The sequence below is a fragment of the Erithacus rubecula genome (assembly GCF_903797595.1).
Source record: "Erithacus rubecula genome assembly, chromosome: 1".
Classification (NCBI taxonomy): Eukaryota; Metazoa; Chordata; class Aves; order Passeriformes; family Muscicapidae; genus Erithacus; species Erithacus rubecula.
In genome coordinates this window covers 80,552,626-80,570,239 of record NC_136658.1, presented here as the reverse complement: position 1 = coordinate 80,570,239, position 17,614 = coordinate 80,552,626, and the positions used below count along the sequence as shown (strand labels likewise).

The 17,614-nt window shown below is 36.1% G+C and overlaps 1 protein-coding gene across 1 annotated transcript in view; it reads right to left on the bottom strand.

The window, feature by feature from the left end:
* The window catches only part of OCA2 (OCA2 melanosomal transmembrane protein), a 180,534-nt gene that overhangs the window by 99,811 nt on the left and 63,109 nt on the right, over window positions 1–17,614 (bottom strand). Inside the window, exons 11-14 of the mRNA XM_079311855.1 lie at window positions 5,678–5,749; window positions 4,817–4,882; window positions 3,659–3,715; window positions 2,212–2,336 (exon numbers count right to left, since the gene is read on the bottom strand). Of these exons, the coding sequence (XP_079167981.1) occupies window positions 2,212–2,336; window positions 3,659–3,715; window positions 4,817–4,882; window positions 5,678–5,749 (320 nt within the window). The remainder of the gene's footprint in view (window positions 1–2,211; window positions 2,337–3,658; window positions 3,716–4,816; window positions 4,883–5,677; window positions 5,750–17,614) is intronic.

Genomic DNA, 17,614 nt, shown 5'->3' with positions numbered 1-17,614 from the left:
TGGAAAATAATAGCTGTGCAAAAATATACTATTTCCTCAGCAGCATGAAATCATTCAGTTAAAGGGTACTTTGTAGTACAGCTGGTCCAAATGTATCAATTGTGGTTCAAGACAACAATTGTACTTGCAATTTTAACTCCATTGCTCCTTGATTTACCAGTATTTCAAAATATAATCTAAACTTTTCTTAAGTGATTCTTTCTTGTTGATGGGCCCAGTGGTATCTTGAAAAGATAACTGTAATATAAGTAAGAAAAGCTAAGCCCAAAGTCAGAACATCTTAACTATATGTCAGGAACACAGTTCCTCAGTTTACTTATCCCAGTTACATAATTCCTCATGTGTAAAAATATTAGCCTTTTCCAGCTCCCAGTAACAAACTATCTTGAAAATAAGCAACAGCTAAAAGGGGGGCAGTTAATACTTTTTTTTAGCAGCTTACTACAAAATGCAAAGTGAAATAAGTATCATGTTTTATGCCTTATTACAGGAAATATAAACCCCTGTGTTCAAAGAGTCAGTAGGATTTTCCAGAAGCTTTATCTCCATGGCAATGGAGACTGCACAGTGCAACACAGTGAAGCTGTAGACAATGGCAGTAAGATAAAAAAGAAAATGACCCCCAGCATGAAGCTTTTTGAAGTAGGCAATTATTTGGTTTTAGTAGGTGAGATAAAATTTTATTTTAGTTTTGATAGTGATTCAAATACAATGTTTCCCACATACTGAGTTTCCCCTTCTTCAGTGTTACAGGGTGATTTAGTATAAAATAAAAGGACTTTAGCACAGAAGTCCATTACTTAAAGGTGGCTACAAAGGCAGAGGCTCTCCCTTCACAAGGATCCACATGGAGAAGACAAGAGGCAACAAGTACAAGGGAGAGATTTCACTTCAACATAAGCAAAAAAAGGTAAAAAATTATCCACTGTTAACAGCCTCTCCAAGGATGTGGTAGAGTCCCCATCACTGGAGGCTTTCAAGATGTGATGGAAGAGAGTGCCAGATAATCTCATCTAGGCTTCCTTTCCCATGAAAAGTTGGAACAGTCTTTCGAGGTCCCTTCAACCTGGGCTATTCTAGGATTCTTTGAAAACAGAATAAATTTTACCATAGCTCTAACTGTAAAAAGCTTTTTATGCTACATTGACTTCTGGATTTCAATCCATCCCCAAATTATATTTATCCAAAATATTCTGTAACATAGCTAAAGAAAACTTGTTGTTTAATAGTTCCAGTGCTGCTTACTGCTAGAAATGCAATTATTGATTAGAGTACACCAAAGCCATCTCTTTAAAATATAATCGGACAGAAGACAAATGGAGCTTTCATTCACCAGCTGTTTTCAGTCTAGAATAAATGTCACTTGCAAAATTGGTTTTTACTGCTTTACACTGCATTTTAAAGAGGGCCATATCTTAATAGAATTTTGTGTACTTTAATGTGATAATGACTGCAAGCATTACTTCTCTCAGGATCATTTTTAAAACACACTAGATCTTTCCAAAACTGAACTGGATTAAACAGATTTGCCTGACCAGACACAGGTTAAATTCAGGTTAAACAGTAATTTATAATCACACATTGATTAAATGTAGTTGTAAATCATGTGTTATTAATTTGCAGAAATCTGAAGTAATTAAATTCACTGTTGTCTGCTCAAAGTTCCAAATATCTAATCTCAAACTGTGCAATTAACCAGTAGCTGTCCCAATAGCATGATCACCAACAGGAATTCATTCTCATATTCAAGAAAAAACTGTTAGATGAAATATGGGCTTTGAAAAAATTTGTCACTAATATTAGAAGGGATAACAACTTCATTAAAACATAAATTACTATCTAAAATCGTATATAAATATTAGACACCAAAGGATAAGGCAGCTTTAATTTAAAAATTCTTCCTTCTTTGCAGGAAAAAAAATTTCATCTGCTAGGCAGCATTTGGTGCAATATGCTATTGTAGCTGAGATGTGAAGACAAACCAGAATGGTTAGCTGCCAAGGCAGTGCTCACAGGTTTCAGATTAATACAAAGGCAAAAGGCAACCCATCCCTCTGAAAGTGCTAGCTTTTATTCTACTACAATAAGAATATTTGAAGTTCTGATTTTCATTTAAATGATTAAAAAACTCCAAACAAGTCTTTTGCACACATATGTACCACTGATTGCTGGCTATAAAAAACCAGGCCCAAAACCATAACAATAAAATACCTTATGGTTACTGGAGTAAAGAGCAGCATAGTGGTAACATTGTCCAAAAATGCAGAAAGAATTGCAGCAATAAGGCACAGAAGTGTAATCATGGCCCACACCTTGCCTCGAGAGAAACGATAGGCCTAGGAAAAACAAACAGAAACAAAGTTAATGGACTAGATCACTCCAGCTGAGATTTCAAAAAATTATAGATAAAGCAACTTGATCAAAGTCGAGCAACACTGAACTCAGAGCATTTACTATTCCTTTACTATTACTCCAACAGCACCCTCTCCAGTACTAAATAATTTGGCAAGAAAATAATTCATGGAAGTGGCCAAACAATCCCATCATGCAAATGAAGAAACAAGTCTGAAGAAACACCACACTCTGCTGCCAGTCGTAAAGGGGGTCTGTGGCAGGAGAAGGGATGAGCCCCCATCTTCTGCCTGCATGCCCAGGTGGAGTAACATGGTTTAAACCTGCCATCCTCTCCACACCTGGGACATATTCCCCATCCTCAGAGCAGCACTGCTGGAGTGAGTCCAGAGCAGGACCACAAACATGATCAAAACACTGGAGCACCTCTCCTATGAGAACAGGCTGGAAGAGATCTGGGTTATTCAGCCTGGGGAAGAGAAGGCTCTGGGGTCACTGGGGTCACCTTACAGCACCTTTCAGCACTTAACAGGGGACAGTAAGACAGCTGGGGGGGAGTCTTTGGGCAAGATATATCCTGATGGGACAAGGAGGATTGGCTTTAAACTGAGTGAGTAGGTTTAGATTAGACATAAGGGAGAAATCCTTTACTGTGAGTGTGGTGAGACTGCAACAGGTTACCCAGAGAAGCTGTGGATGCCCCATCCCTGGAGGTATTCAAAGCCAGGCTGGATGGGGTTTTAAGAAACCTGTTCTAGTGAAAGGTGTCCTTGCCCATGGCAGGGGGTTTGGAACATATTAAGGTTCCTTCCAACCCCAACCATTTTCTAATTCTATGGTTGCAATTCTATGGTTGTGATTCTATGAATTACACTTTTCATGTAACCTTTTGTTCTGCTACTGTGCAAAGGTCTGCGGCCACTTTTCATGTGTGGTCATAAAGTTAATGATATTTCCCATATTTCTTCTGTCCCACTGCCAGGCATAAATAGAGAGTTCAGTTACTGCAGAACTGCAATCCTGGGGAAATCCTGAGTGAAATATTCAGCTTAATAGTGTCCAAATTCTTGTTTAGCCTACTGGGGACATTTAACGTTCTCCTGTAGAAACAAGTTATTTCATTAAGGGCTTCCTTTCATCCATAAAGGATTTTTCCAGTATTACAACATGACCACAGTCATTTCTAATGTGATAAGTATACAATGACCTTGGAAAGGTTCTTTAAAGATCGTGCATGGTGTGACAGATTTGAATAAATACTAACTTGATAAATCTAGAAATAATTATAAGTACAAAATAAACCCACCTTTACTGCACAGTAGTCGAAGAACCCAGTCTCTGAAAATATGGCCACCAAAACCATCTACCAAAAGATGAAGAAAAATATAATCACTTGAAACTGATACAAAAAAGTAATTGAATTATTACTCGAAACTAAAGCAAAGCAGTTTGTGATCCTGATAAATGGACTTCTTATCTGACAAAGCTTTGAGAATCTAATCATCCTTAGATTAGAATATCCACTACAGCTGCCAGATATCTCTAGTTAATGCATCATATGGTGAAATACACTTCTGAACATAAGCAGCCTGTAAATGTCATACGAGTCTGGTTGAATTTTATTTGTAGTGACTAAGTGGGCAGCATACATTAAGTACTCAACATATCCCCCTTATATCATTAATCAAAAAAACCCCAATAAGTGTGTTTTCTCTCTGCTGTAATGCTCTACAGAGCACAGAAGATAATGGCTTCAAGAATTGCTTGCATTTTCCCACATCTGGGAGATCTCCTGTCCTTCTGTCATTGCTGTCGACAGAAATTTTTTTCTTTTTTTTTTTTTTCTTTATTTTTCTGTGGGGAATGCAAGGAGCAAGAATCAGTGTCAGGAAATAAGAAAAGCTCAGAATGAAAACCAGATAATTGCAATTTTTTATCTTTACATTGTATATTTTATGTTAGAGTCTAATAGCATTTGGACAACGCTTTTTACCACAAATAGCTCTGGGCAAAGTGATTAAAATAATATATAATTATAATCTCATTGGATATTATTTCTCCATTCCTGGCTTGCTTTTTCTGTAGCTTCAGACATAACAGTAAGACAGAAAACCCCTCTTCCATCAGAATGTCTTTGAGAAAGGTTTCGAATAAACAAAATTAAAAAGATAAATGAGAGTGATAATACTTGGGCCTTAAACAGGTGTTTCCGTTTATAAATCCCAATGATGTTTTTAGCATGTTAATACAATTTCACAGATTAAAAAAAAAAAAAAAATCAACATTTCAAAAGACTCCCTTGGAGGTCTGATCCTCATCTTTTTTGGTAAATTCCTTAAGACACAAATGTTTGTCGTAAGTTGTCTGAGTAAAGTACAATTAACAAAATGTTTTAAAAGGAAACATCCCTATATTGAATATTATTATTTTGGCACATTTAGAGCAAAATATATGTTTTAGTTACCATTCCAAACAATAATGCCAGTGTCTCATAGTCAATCCACTCCACCACTTTGACCATACTTGGCCTCTGCAATCAAAAAATACAATTACAAGTGAATGCCACCTAAATTGTGATTAGCTATGACTTATAAACTCCACTTAATTGATGAACCATTTAAATAAATGTGAAGGAAATTAGTAAGTGTTCCTACAAGCTACATAGAAAGGACTCTTTATTATTGCCATTACTACTATTATTATTATTACTAATTCAAAGTCCTGCTGGCATCCTAAGTGGGTCATTACCAGGCTATTGGTTAGTCTACTTGTTCCTCACATAGCATTACAGAAATAAAAGATAACCAAATTACATAGTACACTGCAGTTTCCTTTTTGGTAGGAGAACAAAAGCATACCACTTCACCTGTGAGCAAACTGGAGGGAATTAGAGGGAATATAGTAATGATGTGGTTATGAGAGCAACTGAGAAAATCAATCTGAAGTTTCACTATTCATCAACTAAGAGTAAGCAGCAGGTGAAACAAAAGGGTTGGAACATGCAAACATGAGATGCAATTATTTAGAGTAGTACAAAGCAATGTATTTCCATTTAGGTTTGCTTGGTAGCCTAACATTAGTGAAAATAACAGTGTTAAACTAACACTGGATTAAGCTGAAAATGGTGTAGTCAGCTTCCTGCAAATCAGAACAAAAAAGCACCAACTGACTTCTTTGTACTCTCGTTGTCTATACATTAGTCTGACCTGTTTTCCCACCCCAGTTTCTGTTCTACCATTTCTCTTTCTTCTCTGCTTTGCCATGTGCTCAGTTGAAGTGGGTAAACCCCAGAAACAAAGGGAACACTTACAGACTGGTGACTTACCTCCCCAACAATAGCTAAGGCAGCTAAAGCGGCCAAGGAGCCCAGCATGGCTGCAAGGGTCCTGTGAACAATCTGCAACAAAGGGTAAGAATTGACCACAGACTCCTCCAAGCATCTACTAAAAGGGGAAGGAGGGGGAAGGGTAAAAACTCATATAGGCAATTATTTTCTTGGCTTCCTTGTGGGTTTTTTTCTGCCCAGAGGATGGTTAATTACTTTGCTATTAAAAACAAAAAATAACCCACAAAAAAACCCACAAAAACCAAATAAAATAAAAATACACCCAACTAAAGCCTTTTCTGCGCAAACCCTGCTAGGAAGTCTCATCTCTAATATCCAGGTAGAGAAGGACACCAGTTTCTTACATTTACCAGTAGGTGACCTAAGAAGGAAAACAATTCATCTTCCCTATCTTAAGGATCAAAAAGCCTGGTCCTGTTGTCTTCCCTTCACATCCCATGGAAAGAAGATGCATACCATCTCATTCTTAGTAGGCACTTGTTCAGTGAGGATGCCCTGAAAATGTGCTTTATTTCTCCAGGAACTCATCTGTAGTTATTTAATCCTCTGTGTCTGGAAGATCACAGATTGTGTAAAATAACTCGGCTAAAGTAAGCATGTAATTAATGAAAATCGCACTACAAAAGACTGAATCTAATTACCAGCTTTCACTATTAATGTGTTTAAATATTATTCCAATACAAGTTGAAATTATTGTTGAGAAAGAAATAAAACAGGCTAGAAATATTTCATTTGCTGCAAATTTCGTAAGAAATGTTTTGCTGATAATGAACAATAGGATGAGAGCATCTCAAGGCCCTCCTCCCTGTTTGTAAAGCAAAAAAGGAAAGATTTGGCTTTTTTTTCTGCTTGATCATAAAGTTTTAACAGAAATGGAAAAGAACTGCACAATTTACCAAATTACTAGAAAAATAAATAGATAAATTACTAACTCAAGAGCAAAAAAAATCATGTCTCCTTCTCCTGTTTTCCTTAAAAATGCACTGAAGAATAACCTATTCATGGCCACAAAGCAGAATATCAGACCGAGGTTTTTATGCCCTAATGACCTACTTGTTCAGAGCATGGATTACAGCTCCCACCAGCTCCTACAGAAATGTGTGTGATAACCCACTGGTTCATCTTTTATTTCCTATTTCAGTGCATATGGAAGCACACATATGACCCTTCTGATTCTGCAAAGGTGGGGAGCATTTGATGACATGCCATAGTTCTTTAGGCTGGCAACAAGGTGCAGCAATGAGACCTTACAGCACTCTCCAATAAGAGATGCCAAGCAGAGCTGTCCATTAGGGAAAGGGATCTGCCTTACCAGAGCAAAGCTCAAGTGTAGGCTACAGGGAAATCCTCAGCTGTCCTCAAAGTGTAGGTTTTCTCCTCAGTTCTCAAAAAGATATCATAGGTTTTCTGAGATTCGTTTAGCTACAGATTTTTTGCATATTTCCATATAAGTATTTCTGCTGTTACTGTTGTGACACTTAATTGCTGGTATTGAGTTGACTGTATTTTCAGTTTCCAAGAGTTTGCTGTCACCTATGGGTGAAGTTGGCTCTAATTTATACAGAAGGAAACCAAACAAATTAAGTCATCTGTCAATTCCTTCAATCCAGTGGTTTTTCAAGAAGGATATACAAAAGTATATCCTGAAGAATGAAAGAGGTGCAAAGCTTTATTACAAAACCTAGTAAATGTACAACTCTCCATTCCAGCAAACTATCAAATGAAAGCCATAAAGCGAAATAAAACCTAGAAAGAACACTTATGTAAACTCTTTGACATATAAATATTCAAAATTTGATATTTAGGAAGGTTTAGGGAAGAACAGATAAATTTTCTTTTCACAGAAAATAAACCCCAAACAAATAGCATATTGGCAAAGGTATTTTTAAAAACTTACAAATGTAGAAGTTAAGAGATGCAGGTTATGAGTTCTGACATTCTTTGAACACAATTCCATCTAATACATATTTAGAGGGCATTATAACAAGCAAAATTTCATTATTATTCTTTTGAAAAATAGTACAGATGACCTAACCCTTTTGAATATTGGCAGGAGGATGAGTATCTTTTCAGGATGAATCTTGAAATGTATCCATAAACAACAGCTCAGGTAGAGGATTGAAAGGACTCAGAATTAAATTAGGACAGAGAAAGAATTCTCAGGAAAGCTGAGAGATTTAGAGGACCTCTGAATCTAAAGACATTTTTAAAGGTTAAATGAGAAATCATCTCTATTCATCTGATCCTTCTCTCACTTGAAAAGTGCATATCCTTGTGCAATGACCACAGAGATGAGCAAGACAGAACTGATCAGGAGAAGGATACAAAGCTTTTTTTATTAGTTTGCATGCTAGAGCTTCCCACTTCCCATTCCAACTGCAAACCTTATAAACTCTTTGCAAAAAGGAGATCTTCACCATCATCTTTACTTTTGTCTGAAGAATACCTGGCAGTGCTGATTTACTGCAACAGCAAAGGATAGGGGTCCCACCTTTTTCAAAGTAATACCAGTACAAAGTCTACTAAAAACAACGCAGTCCAGATTTCACTCTCTAAAAAGCAGGATTCAGTTCAGACCTCAGTGATACAGGATGTTACAAGGCAAAGAGATGAAGAAATTGAAAAAAATGGGAGTGGATATTTACAGTATTTTATATAAAAAATGAAAATACCCAAAGCTGCAAGAGTGAAACAACAGTGTCAGCAAAGTAGATGTGTTGATAGCAACCTCATAGAGTCAATTTAGAATAAACAAATACTAGGAAAGGCAACTATAGCAATTTTATTTCATAATTCTCTGTAGAAAGTTTGTCCCATGATTGCCTGCTGTGTGATAAACATAATGTGCTGAATGCTGACTCTAATAGTTTCCATACTCTTAATTCAGGAGTTCATTTTAAATTAAGAGATTAAAGCTACCCAAATAATTTATTCCACAAGTCTTTTTATTTTATATTAATTAACAATATACAGTTCCAGAGCTATAATGCAAATTGGATTTAGAAAGCCTAGACCTTTCCCAGATTTAAATTTATCTATTTGAAAGTGCTTTGGAATTTTTGCACTGAGTTAATCAAATCATTTGGTAGACCGCAACAGCATCATTATAAAAATTATTCTGAATTTCAAACACTAAATCTTGTACGGTGTTCCAGGAGGCAAAAGGAAAATATTTAGAAGCCAACTGAATGATTTCCTGGGTGCTATTTTAGAGCATACCTTTCCCAGCTGAAATCCAGGACATGCATATTTCTAAAACGCGTTTCTGAAGAGACTTGGTAAATGATGTATCATACCAAACATTTTATTTCCACGAGTCCTTTTTTTATAAGTGATAAACAGCAACTGAAAGATGAGTGTCAATGATTTTAATGTAAGCTTCAACTGCAGCCCCTATTCATTTATTATCCATTTTGTCTCCGATGAAGCCTGTTTTATTAAACTTTTTATTTTACTGAGAAATTAATTTACATTTGATAGAGTGGCAACATTACTGCATTTCAACAAAGATGCAGTTATTACCAAGCCTATAACCCTATACAGGTTTTATGTACTTTTCACCTACCTCCAGAATAGCTGGAGCTTATAAAATCAACAGCCAAATCCCTCTTAGACTTTATGTCTCTAGTTTATTTCTTTAGTCTCAGGGGATAAGGAGGGAGAGAAGCAAAATTTACCCTAGGATAGCTTTTTTCTGACTTTTTGTTTTGTATCTATTCCTATGTTTTAATAAGGATTTATTGGATTAAAAGAATACATCCTCAGCAGTGGAAGAGGTTTTTTCCACAACTGTTCCCAAAGATAATCAAGACAGTATTAGCCTGAACACCTCTGAAAATGTGCTCTTCAGTCACATTCCTTGATGGAGTTATATTGTAATTTACTGTCAAAAATTTTGGTGGTCTGCTTTGCTTTGGACTACTCCAGATGTTTTAGCAGGATACAGATGAAAATGCAGTCTTTTATGTGTACACATATTGGATTCACTCTTAAGAGGATCAAAATAAGTGGATCAAACAACCTCACATTTTGGAAAATTAATGCAGAAGTCTAACAGTAGTACCAGAATCTAAAATCAAAAACAGACATTGCAGAAAAACAATGATAATTTAGCTTTAAAATTTAGGTAATTTTTCCTAACTGTCAAGCAACATGACTGAAAATTTGGGCTTATGATCGAAAACAAGATCCACTACAAAGCTGAATAGCACCTAATTCTTAATTCATGGAAAATTGCTTTATTTCTGGTCAATTGTACGATTTGAATACAATAAAGCAATAGATTAGAAATTAATCCCATTTTTAAAAGTCAAAATATGTCAAAACTGCATCACTGTACATAAGTATGTCTTGCTTGGGGAAAAAAAAAAAATATCCTGGACCAAAAGTTCACTCATTTTTACAGGAAATCAGTGGTGAATCAATATTATAGTATTGGTATTTGCATGAAATATGTGGCCAAGACCAGTTAAGAGCATGGACTGCAGAAATCTGTGGATTTAGAAACATTAACACATTCTTACTCATTTTTTGCACAATAAATATTTATGCCTGTAACTGTAGAAATAATATTCCATATGTATTCATTTATATTTAATAAGCTCTTTTCAAAAACAAATGCCCAACCTTAAATGACTATTTCTAATGGAAACACCAGATTCTGTAGCAAATTTCATAATTTTTGAACATCTACACAACCCTAAGGAAAGAAAGCATCCAACTATGACTTTCTGCTCAGATAGTGTGCCAAATTACTTGTTCTGATTTAATGTCAGTGGAGGAAGTCCTGGTATGACTTCCCTTAGGGAAAGTCATGGAAGGCAACAGTTTGTCACTTTCTAATACAATGCTAAGCAATATAAAAACTATATAAGATTATTATCTTCAATAGAAAGTCATTAAAAGTAGTACTATACAGTGTCCAAGAAAAAGCCTGTATTAGTTCACTTTTATCACTGTGATATGTGTGCTGGTTTTTGTTGAGGTAGAGTTAATTTTCTTCACAGGAGCTGGTAGAGGGCAATATTTTGGATTTGTGGAGAGCATAGGGTTGATAATGGGGGAATGTTTTTGGTATTGCTGAGCAGGGCTTTCACAGAGCCAGGGTCTTTTCTACTTTTCCCACTGCCATGGTGATCATGGTTGCATGGAAGATTGGGAGCCAGAACAGCTGACCAAAGAGATATTGCATTCTAGACCATGACATCATGATCAGTGTATAAAGTGGGGGGAAGAAGGAGGAAGGGGGGACATTTGTAGTGGTGGTGTTTGTCTTCCCAAGTCACTGTTCTGTATGATGGCTGAATACCTGTCTGCCCATGGGAGGAAGTGAAGTAATTCCTTCTATTTCTTTTCTTGCATGTGCAGATTTCACTTCCCTTATTAAACTGTCTTTATCTCAATCTATGAGTTTTCTAACTTTTATCCTTTGATTTGTTCCCTGATGTGGTGGGGGAGTGAACGAGTGACTTCCTGGGGCTGTGCTGCTGGGTGGGATTAAACTACAACAGCACATTAACTAGAACAAGCTAAGAAATACAGAGTAAGGATATCTTATGACTCTTGCCTAGGATAGGCAGCCTTGAAATCATGTGAATAAGTAACTGCATTAAGCTGACATCAATTCTTTCTACGCATAAAACAACGCAGAGAGAGACTTTAGAAATAAAATTATTTTCTGTGAACAAATTACCAGATCAATTCATTCCCCTCTTCTATATCAAAAACGTATAGGTTGATTCTAGATTCTGAAGAGATACTTGTGACTCCATAGCTCTGTCAAAGGCTTTGAATGAGCAATGGGCATAATTTACAGTCTTTTCAGAGTCTGAGTTTTCTTCCTCAGCTTTATCACTGCTTGCTGTTTGTAGAGAAAACTGAATGACTAAAGCTTCATGCTGATATGGAACATTGGATTAACTGGTTCAAAGTGGCCCTTGAATGATGCAAAGACAAACATACCCTTCATGCATGAGATGAAACAAACTATTTAATTTTCATGCCTTGGAAACTTGAGGAAAAAGTAAAGCTGGAGAAAAGAACACAGAACTAGGAAGGAAGAAGGGAAGTATCATTTGTACAGGTGATGGACAGAGGACCCAGAAGAGGGTTTAATCCTATTTGATGAGGGTTGAAATGACTGCTAAGTTGAGTCTTGTTTTGAAATAACCTCTCACCTCACAATATTAAGATAAAGAGGGATAAAAAGGTATAATATCATGCCTAGCTAATATTTCTATCAGAATCATACAAAAGAGAGAAGTTTGCCATATCTATATTGCTACATTCATAAGCAGGTATTTTACAGACTCTACACGTTGGAATGGTTCTGATGTTAAGAAAATCAGTTTTATATATCTCCAGAAAATTCCAAAAGGTAGTATCCAGTAACACCTGATAGCTTGACAGCCCCTCAGATTCAAACTATAAAAGCAAATCTGTACTTGGTATGAATTTTGTGATTTTCTTGCTGTAGAAGTGGACAAGCACATAGAGAATTGAATGAACCCATGTTCTGTAAACCAGGGCCTTGAGCCCTGTCACATTAACAGAAAGATGAGCCCTGCAGAAAGTGAGGATGGTGATCATTTTTACATGCCAAGGCACTTGTTCCTATAAAATTTTAGCTAGATAAAACATGTTCTATATGACTTAAGTAGAGATCTGGTCATGAGCCAGGAAAGAGCCTAAAAGAAAATAAACCAAACTGCTTCTGTGGACCAACATGATCAAAGCCATTGTTTGCCAACAGGCTGGCCTAGGAAGAAGCTTTCAGTCTTGCAAGGATCAATCCAGCTCCCCAGCACCTACCTCAGCAGGTTTTGCTGATTCCACCCACTGCAGGTACTTCGATATCATTCTCAAAGCACACCCTCATTCTTTGTGTCCTAAAGACATTTGTGAGAACTGAGAGACCTCAACTACATTTGCAGTTTCAGAACATTTTCTGAAACTGAAAAATATGGCACCATTTGTATTTTCCCAGTTCTCAGCATTCTTGAGACTAATAAGACTGGAGATTTCTAGTAAACAAACTACATGGAGCAAATAATGAAATTTTACTTTCCCTGTCTGGATCTTTGCCAGCCCTCTTAAAATAGTAGGTTAACACAACCATACAGAAGTACAGCCATGCACTGTGAACAACAGTAGAGCAAGCTGCAGTACTTGCATTACCTTTACAGGGGCCTTTCTGCTCTAGCCAGCAGTTCCTCTGGAGAGTCTTTCATCCTTTATATCTCCTGGTTTTTATCACTCCATTTTTCTTCTCTGAATTGTTTTCCTCTTTAAATCATGTCATCACATCTCCATTCAAGCCTACCCCCTACACTTTCAGGTTTTTTTGTTCACTTTTGCCCTTGCTGAAGGAAGACATCATCTGAGGCCCCAAGAAAGAACTGAGTGGTTCTCATCCCAGTTTGTGTGCATTAGAAGTGTATGTGTGTTCTAAAAACTTGTTAAAATTTTAAGACTTCATGGCTCTCTACCCCTCTGGTTGCCGTAGGCAGGGGAGAAGCTGAACGGCAGCATTCAATTAAGCTAATTTAATGTTCTATTCCCTCTCTCAAACAGAAAGGAAACACACCAATCCACAAAATACATAGTATGCAAGGCAGAGCAAAACATTTGTATTTTGCCAGTCTTTCACATATGGTAAAAATACAGTTCAAAGTTAGGTTTAAACAGCACAGAAAATAGAAAATGGCCATTTGAAAATTAGTTTTTGTATTTAGTGTTGAAAATATGACTTGCATTATTTCAAAAAAATAGCATTCTGTGAAAAGAGGAGCCTGACAACACCTTTTAAAGCAGATAATCCTACCTAGTCCTTAGAATAGTGAGCAGCACCATCCAGTGGCAATTTCTTTCCTATTTCATTTTTAATTAAAGATAGCTTACATTTTGCTGAAGTACCATAGTGTCCAAAATAAGTGTTTTCTTTAAAACACACGTATTCAGAGCACAGTCAGACTTCTACCAAAGATAGATCTAACAATTAGGCAGGCAATAGTCAGAGTAAAATCAATATTCATATTGGATTAATAATACAAAATTGTTATTAAAGCATATCAAGCTGTTACCCAGCTGAGAATTTTACTTGCTATTATATTGCATTCTTGTTTCAATTAAAACTCATCCCTTCCTTATATTACAGAATTTTACTTCCTTTAAGCTTCCTTTCCTTTGCTATAGCTAGAGCAGGTAAAAATTACTCATTTATCTCACTGGTGCTGGCTCTGTGCTTTTAGAGCCTCCTCATTGCTGGCAGTGGCTCTACTGTACACAAGCAGTAGAAATCCTGGTGCCTTGGGGGTATTGATAAAATCCTCCTCATAAGGAACAACTCACAATGCTCCTGCACAGCAGGTTGAAAGTAATTTTTAGCTTCTCAAAATGCACTGAAGATCAAAATACACAGAGGTCACAGCCTCCTCCTAAATTAGGGAAAGGCATAAGGGAATGACAGTAAAGGTTAATTGTCTGTACTGCTTAACTGGAAGCTCAATAATAGACTGCTCTCTCTGGAAGAATGTCTAGGGTACCACTTGTTGAATATTTCACTCTGGGAGACAGGACAGACGGATCTCTCCCGTGTTTGGATCTCCTTGTTCAATCCAGTCATCCAGCATCTACCTCAGCAGGCTTTACTGCACACCCTCAGTTTACGTCCTAAAACCAGTTTTTGTGGGGATGGCAAGAGAGCCGTCATTATAGTTCACATTCTCAGGGGAGGTATGGGGGGGAAATAGACTTTTAAATTATGGGGACTCCAAACAAGATCCAAAACCACTTGCTGCCCAGGGCAGATGAGGTTTGAACTGCTCCTGACAAAGCTAGATTTCTATTTAAGGTAAGTTTTATTACTGGATTTCATGTTTAAGTTTCATTACCCTGATTTAGGTTCTGCACAACCCTCAGAGTCCCAGTATTTAAAGTTCTGGGTTCTTTTACTCCCTACCACCCCCAGACAGTGGAGTGGGTAAGAGGAAAATTTATTCTTGCCCAGGGAGGTATGGCTTAAACTCTTATTAAGGAGGGTATAGGTTTTTATCAGATAATCTGTCCCTAATTTCCTGGCAACCCCTACAGCACTGTTTTAATTCACCTTCACAGCTTTTTTTTTAATCCTAAAACAAATGGAATCAATAGAAGCAGGAATATACTCTCTCCAACAAAGGCCAGGGAGTGCATCAGCTATTATTTCCTTTATTGCACAGTCTTTTCCAATAACTGCTATGGGTTTTCTTCTGTTCCTTTGCTGCCAATCTTTTGGGAGGACATAAGTGGAGGTGGGAACATTCTAATCCACACTCTTCTCAGTCTGTATCTAAAGACTGATCAATATAAGAATGGATGGAAAGAGAGAAGCCATGCTGACTAAGCTGATCACTACAGTGATCAGTCACATTTTCTGTTACTTTTCTTATCAGAAAAATATCTCCCTTAAGATTAGCCTGTTTCTATCACTTAATGTTATGTTTCATAATAGCCAAATGACGATTACTTCTCTTTTCTTATTCTCTCTCTAAACCATATTTTTTGATACAAAATCTAGACTGTGCAAGTGTAAACAGCAGTAATAAAACCTTATTCCAGTTGTAAAAATGCTTCCTGCCACAAAACACTGGTTCAACCTACAGTAACAGGAAAATGGTCAGACTAAAACCACATAAGAGTCCTGTTCTCTGGAGCTAATTTCTGCTGGTTAAATGCTATTAAAAATCACTCTGATATAAGTTAAGGAAATTAAACTTAGGGGATGTTTATTCATAATTTAAATTAGTTAATAATGGAAAAGTAATATGGAGAGAAACTGGCACGATCTATTTCCATTTAAGTAATGAAAATTGTGATTATAAGCCCATACTTTATGTTAGTAAGAAACTAGAACTTTTAAGGACAGATTTTGCACTTCCAAGTATTTGTGTTTTAAGAAGAAATACAGACATGTAAATGTCATTCAAGATGTCAGATCATTAAAATGCCATTTAAAAGATCCTGTCAAGATCTTTCTTAGGGCTAAGTACAAGACAGGGTATGAAGCTAAATAATATCACTTGTGGTAAGTCCCATGGAGGCTCTCCAGATTTTCTGATACTTGCTTTTCTGCTATTAAATGTGTTATTGGTATCTCTTTCTCTTTTCTTCCAATTTTTAAAATTAGTTTAGTATAATAAATGTTATTTTGCTTTTTCTCCTGATTAAATGTAATGTTTTACAAAATAGCTTTTAAAATGCAATTACTTTCACATTTGCTTCTGCTCATTCAAGTATCATAAACAGCTAACACTGCATTTTAACAACAACACAAAACAAATATATTATTAAGGCAAAGTGTAGGACAAGGGCACACATTAATTCATTTCAATTCATGAGCTCTATCCTTTAATAATTGATGTCTAGTATTCCTCCTTAAATATTTCTAATTAATGCAGCTTCAACATGGCTGCAAATATGTAGTTAATAATTACAAATAACAGCTTCATTAATTCAAAAAACTTTTTTGAATGCCAGAAACACTTTAATGTTTTAATAGATATTTTAAAATATAGATGGGCAGATAAATTTCTATTTAGCATAACCAGTGTATTATCCCGTTTTGTGTAGACAAAAACAGGGACCAGGTGAAAAATCAAAGTATCTAAAAGTAAACCTGGAACACTTCCTTTTTCTTTCTTTCTTATTTTAACATGCACTTTTTTGAATTTCCTGTGCAGTTTATGCTTTCAAGAACAAAATTAAATACTTTGGGATTTTCAACAAGTCTATAAAATGCTATAGATTAGATCAAAGCAAAAGCAACACAGGAAGCTGAATGTTTTTATTTTTTGGGACAAGGGGAGAGAAAAGGAGACTGAAATGCCAAGAGGGAACAGATTGATTTTGAAGAATATTATTTTCAAGAGAATTAATATCTAATGAAAGAACAGATGATTGCATAAAGATAAAAAAATTAAAAAAAAAAAAGAAAGAAAATAGCCCACAAACTTCAAACAAAAAAACTGAGGTATGACCGAATAAAGAGAGTTAAAATAAATATACAAAAAATTTCAAGAGGTAGAGTAGTAGAATTGTGAAGTAAGAAAATATTCATATTTGTGGTAAGCCTGAAACCAGAAATCATTGGGAATTAAACAGGAAAAGGGGCATCTTCTTTTATCAGAAACATGTTTGTATTTTATGAATATATAACATGAAATCAGTTTCAAAATAAATATAAAATAAATATAAAATAAAATAAATGCCTGAAGAAATGAAGTTCAAGAGCTTGCTTTCTGAAGAATAGTATATCCTGAGACCCACTGACAATGAGGGATGCTTAATTTGGACATTTGATGCTAACACAGAGGCAAACAGCTGCCTCAAAATAGATTTTACCTTGTGTTTTTACAGTGGTAAAAGTTTGGAGAATACAATTGTTTACAGTAAATGCACTTCAGTTTCTAACTGGCACCTCTTGCTTGACAATCTTCTTCCATCATCCTGTATCTGCAGGGAGCAGAAGCTCTTGCAGCCTGTTTTGCACAGTCCCTGGTGACTAAGGTAGCAAAGAACAAGAGGACAAGGACATGAAAGGATTAAAAGATGAGGACAGTGGGGATGAGGAGGCTGTGGGCAAGATCTGTGATTCATGCTGGGGAAAAAAAAAAAGTTGTGCAAGAAGAAAAGGGGTCTCTTGTGATTTGTAACAGATAAAATATTTCCTTTTACTTCATTTTTAAAGAAAATTTTTGAAAATATAGCTCTAAAACTGGTTTGGGTGTCCACAGTGTCTGAGTTTGAAGCTGTATTGCAAATAATAATTTAAAAAATACAGGAAAGTAAAAAAGACTGATAAAAGATGGGCAGCAGCAACACCAAAAATGAAAATCTATGAGAGAGAGTTCCTGCAGTAACACTGACTTCTCCAACAGT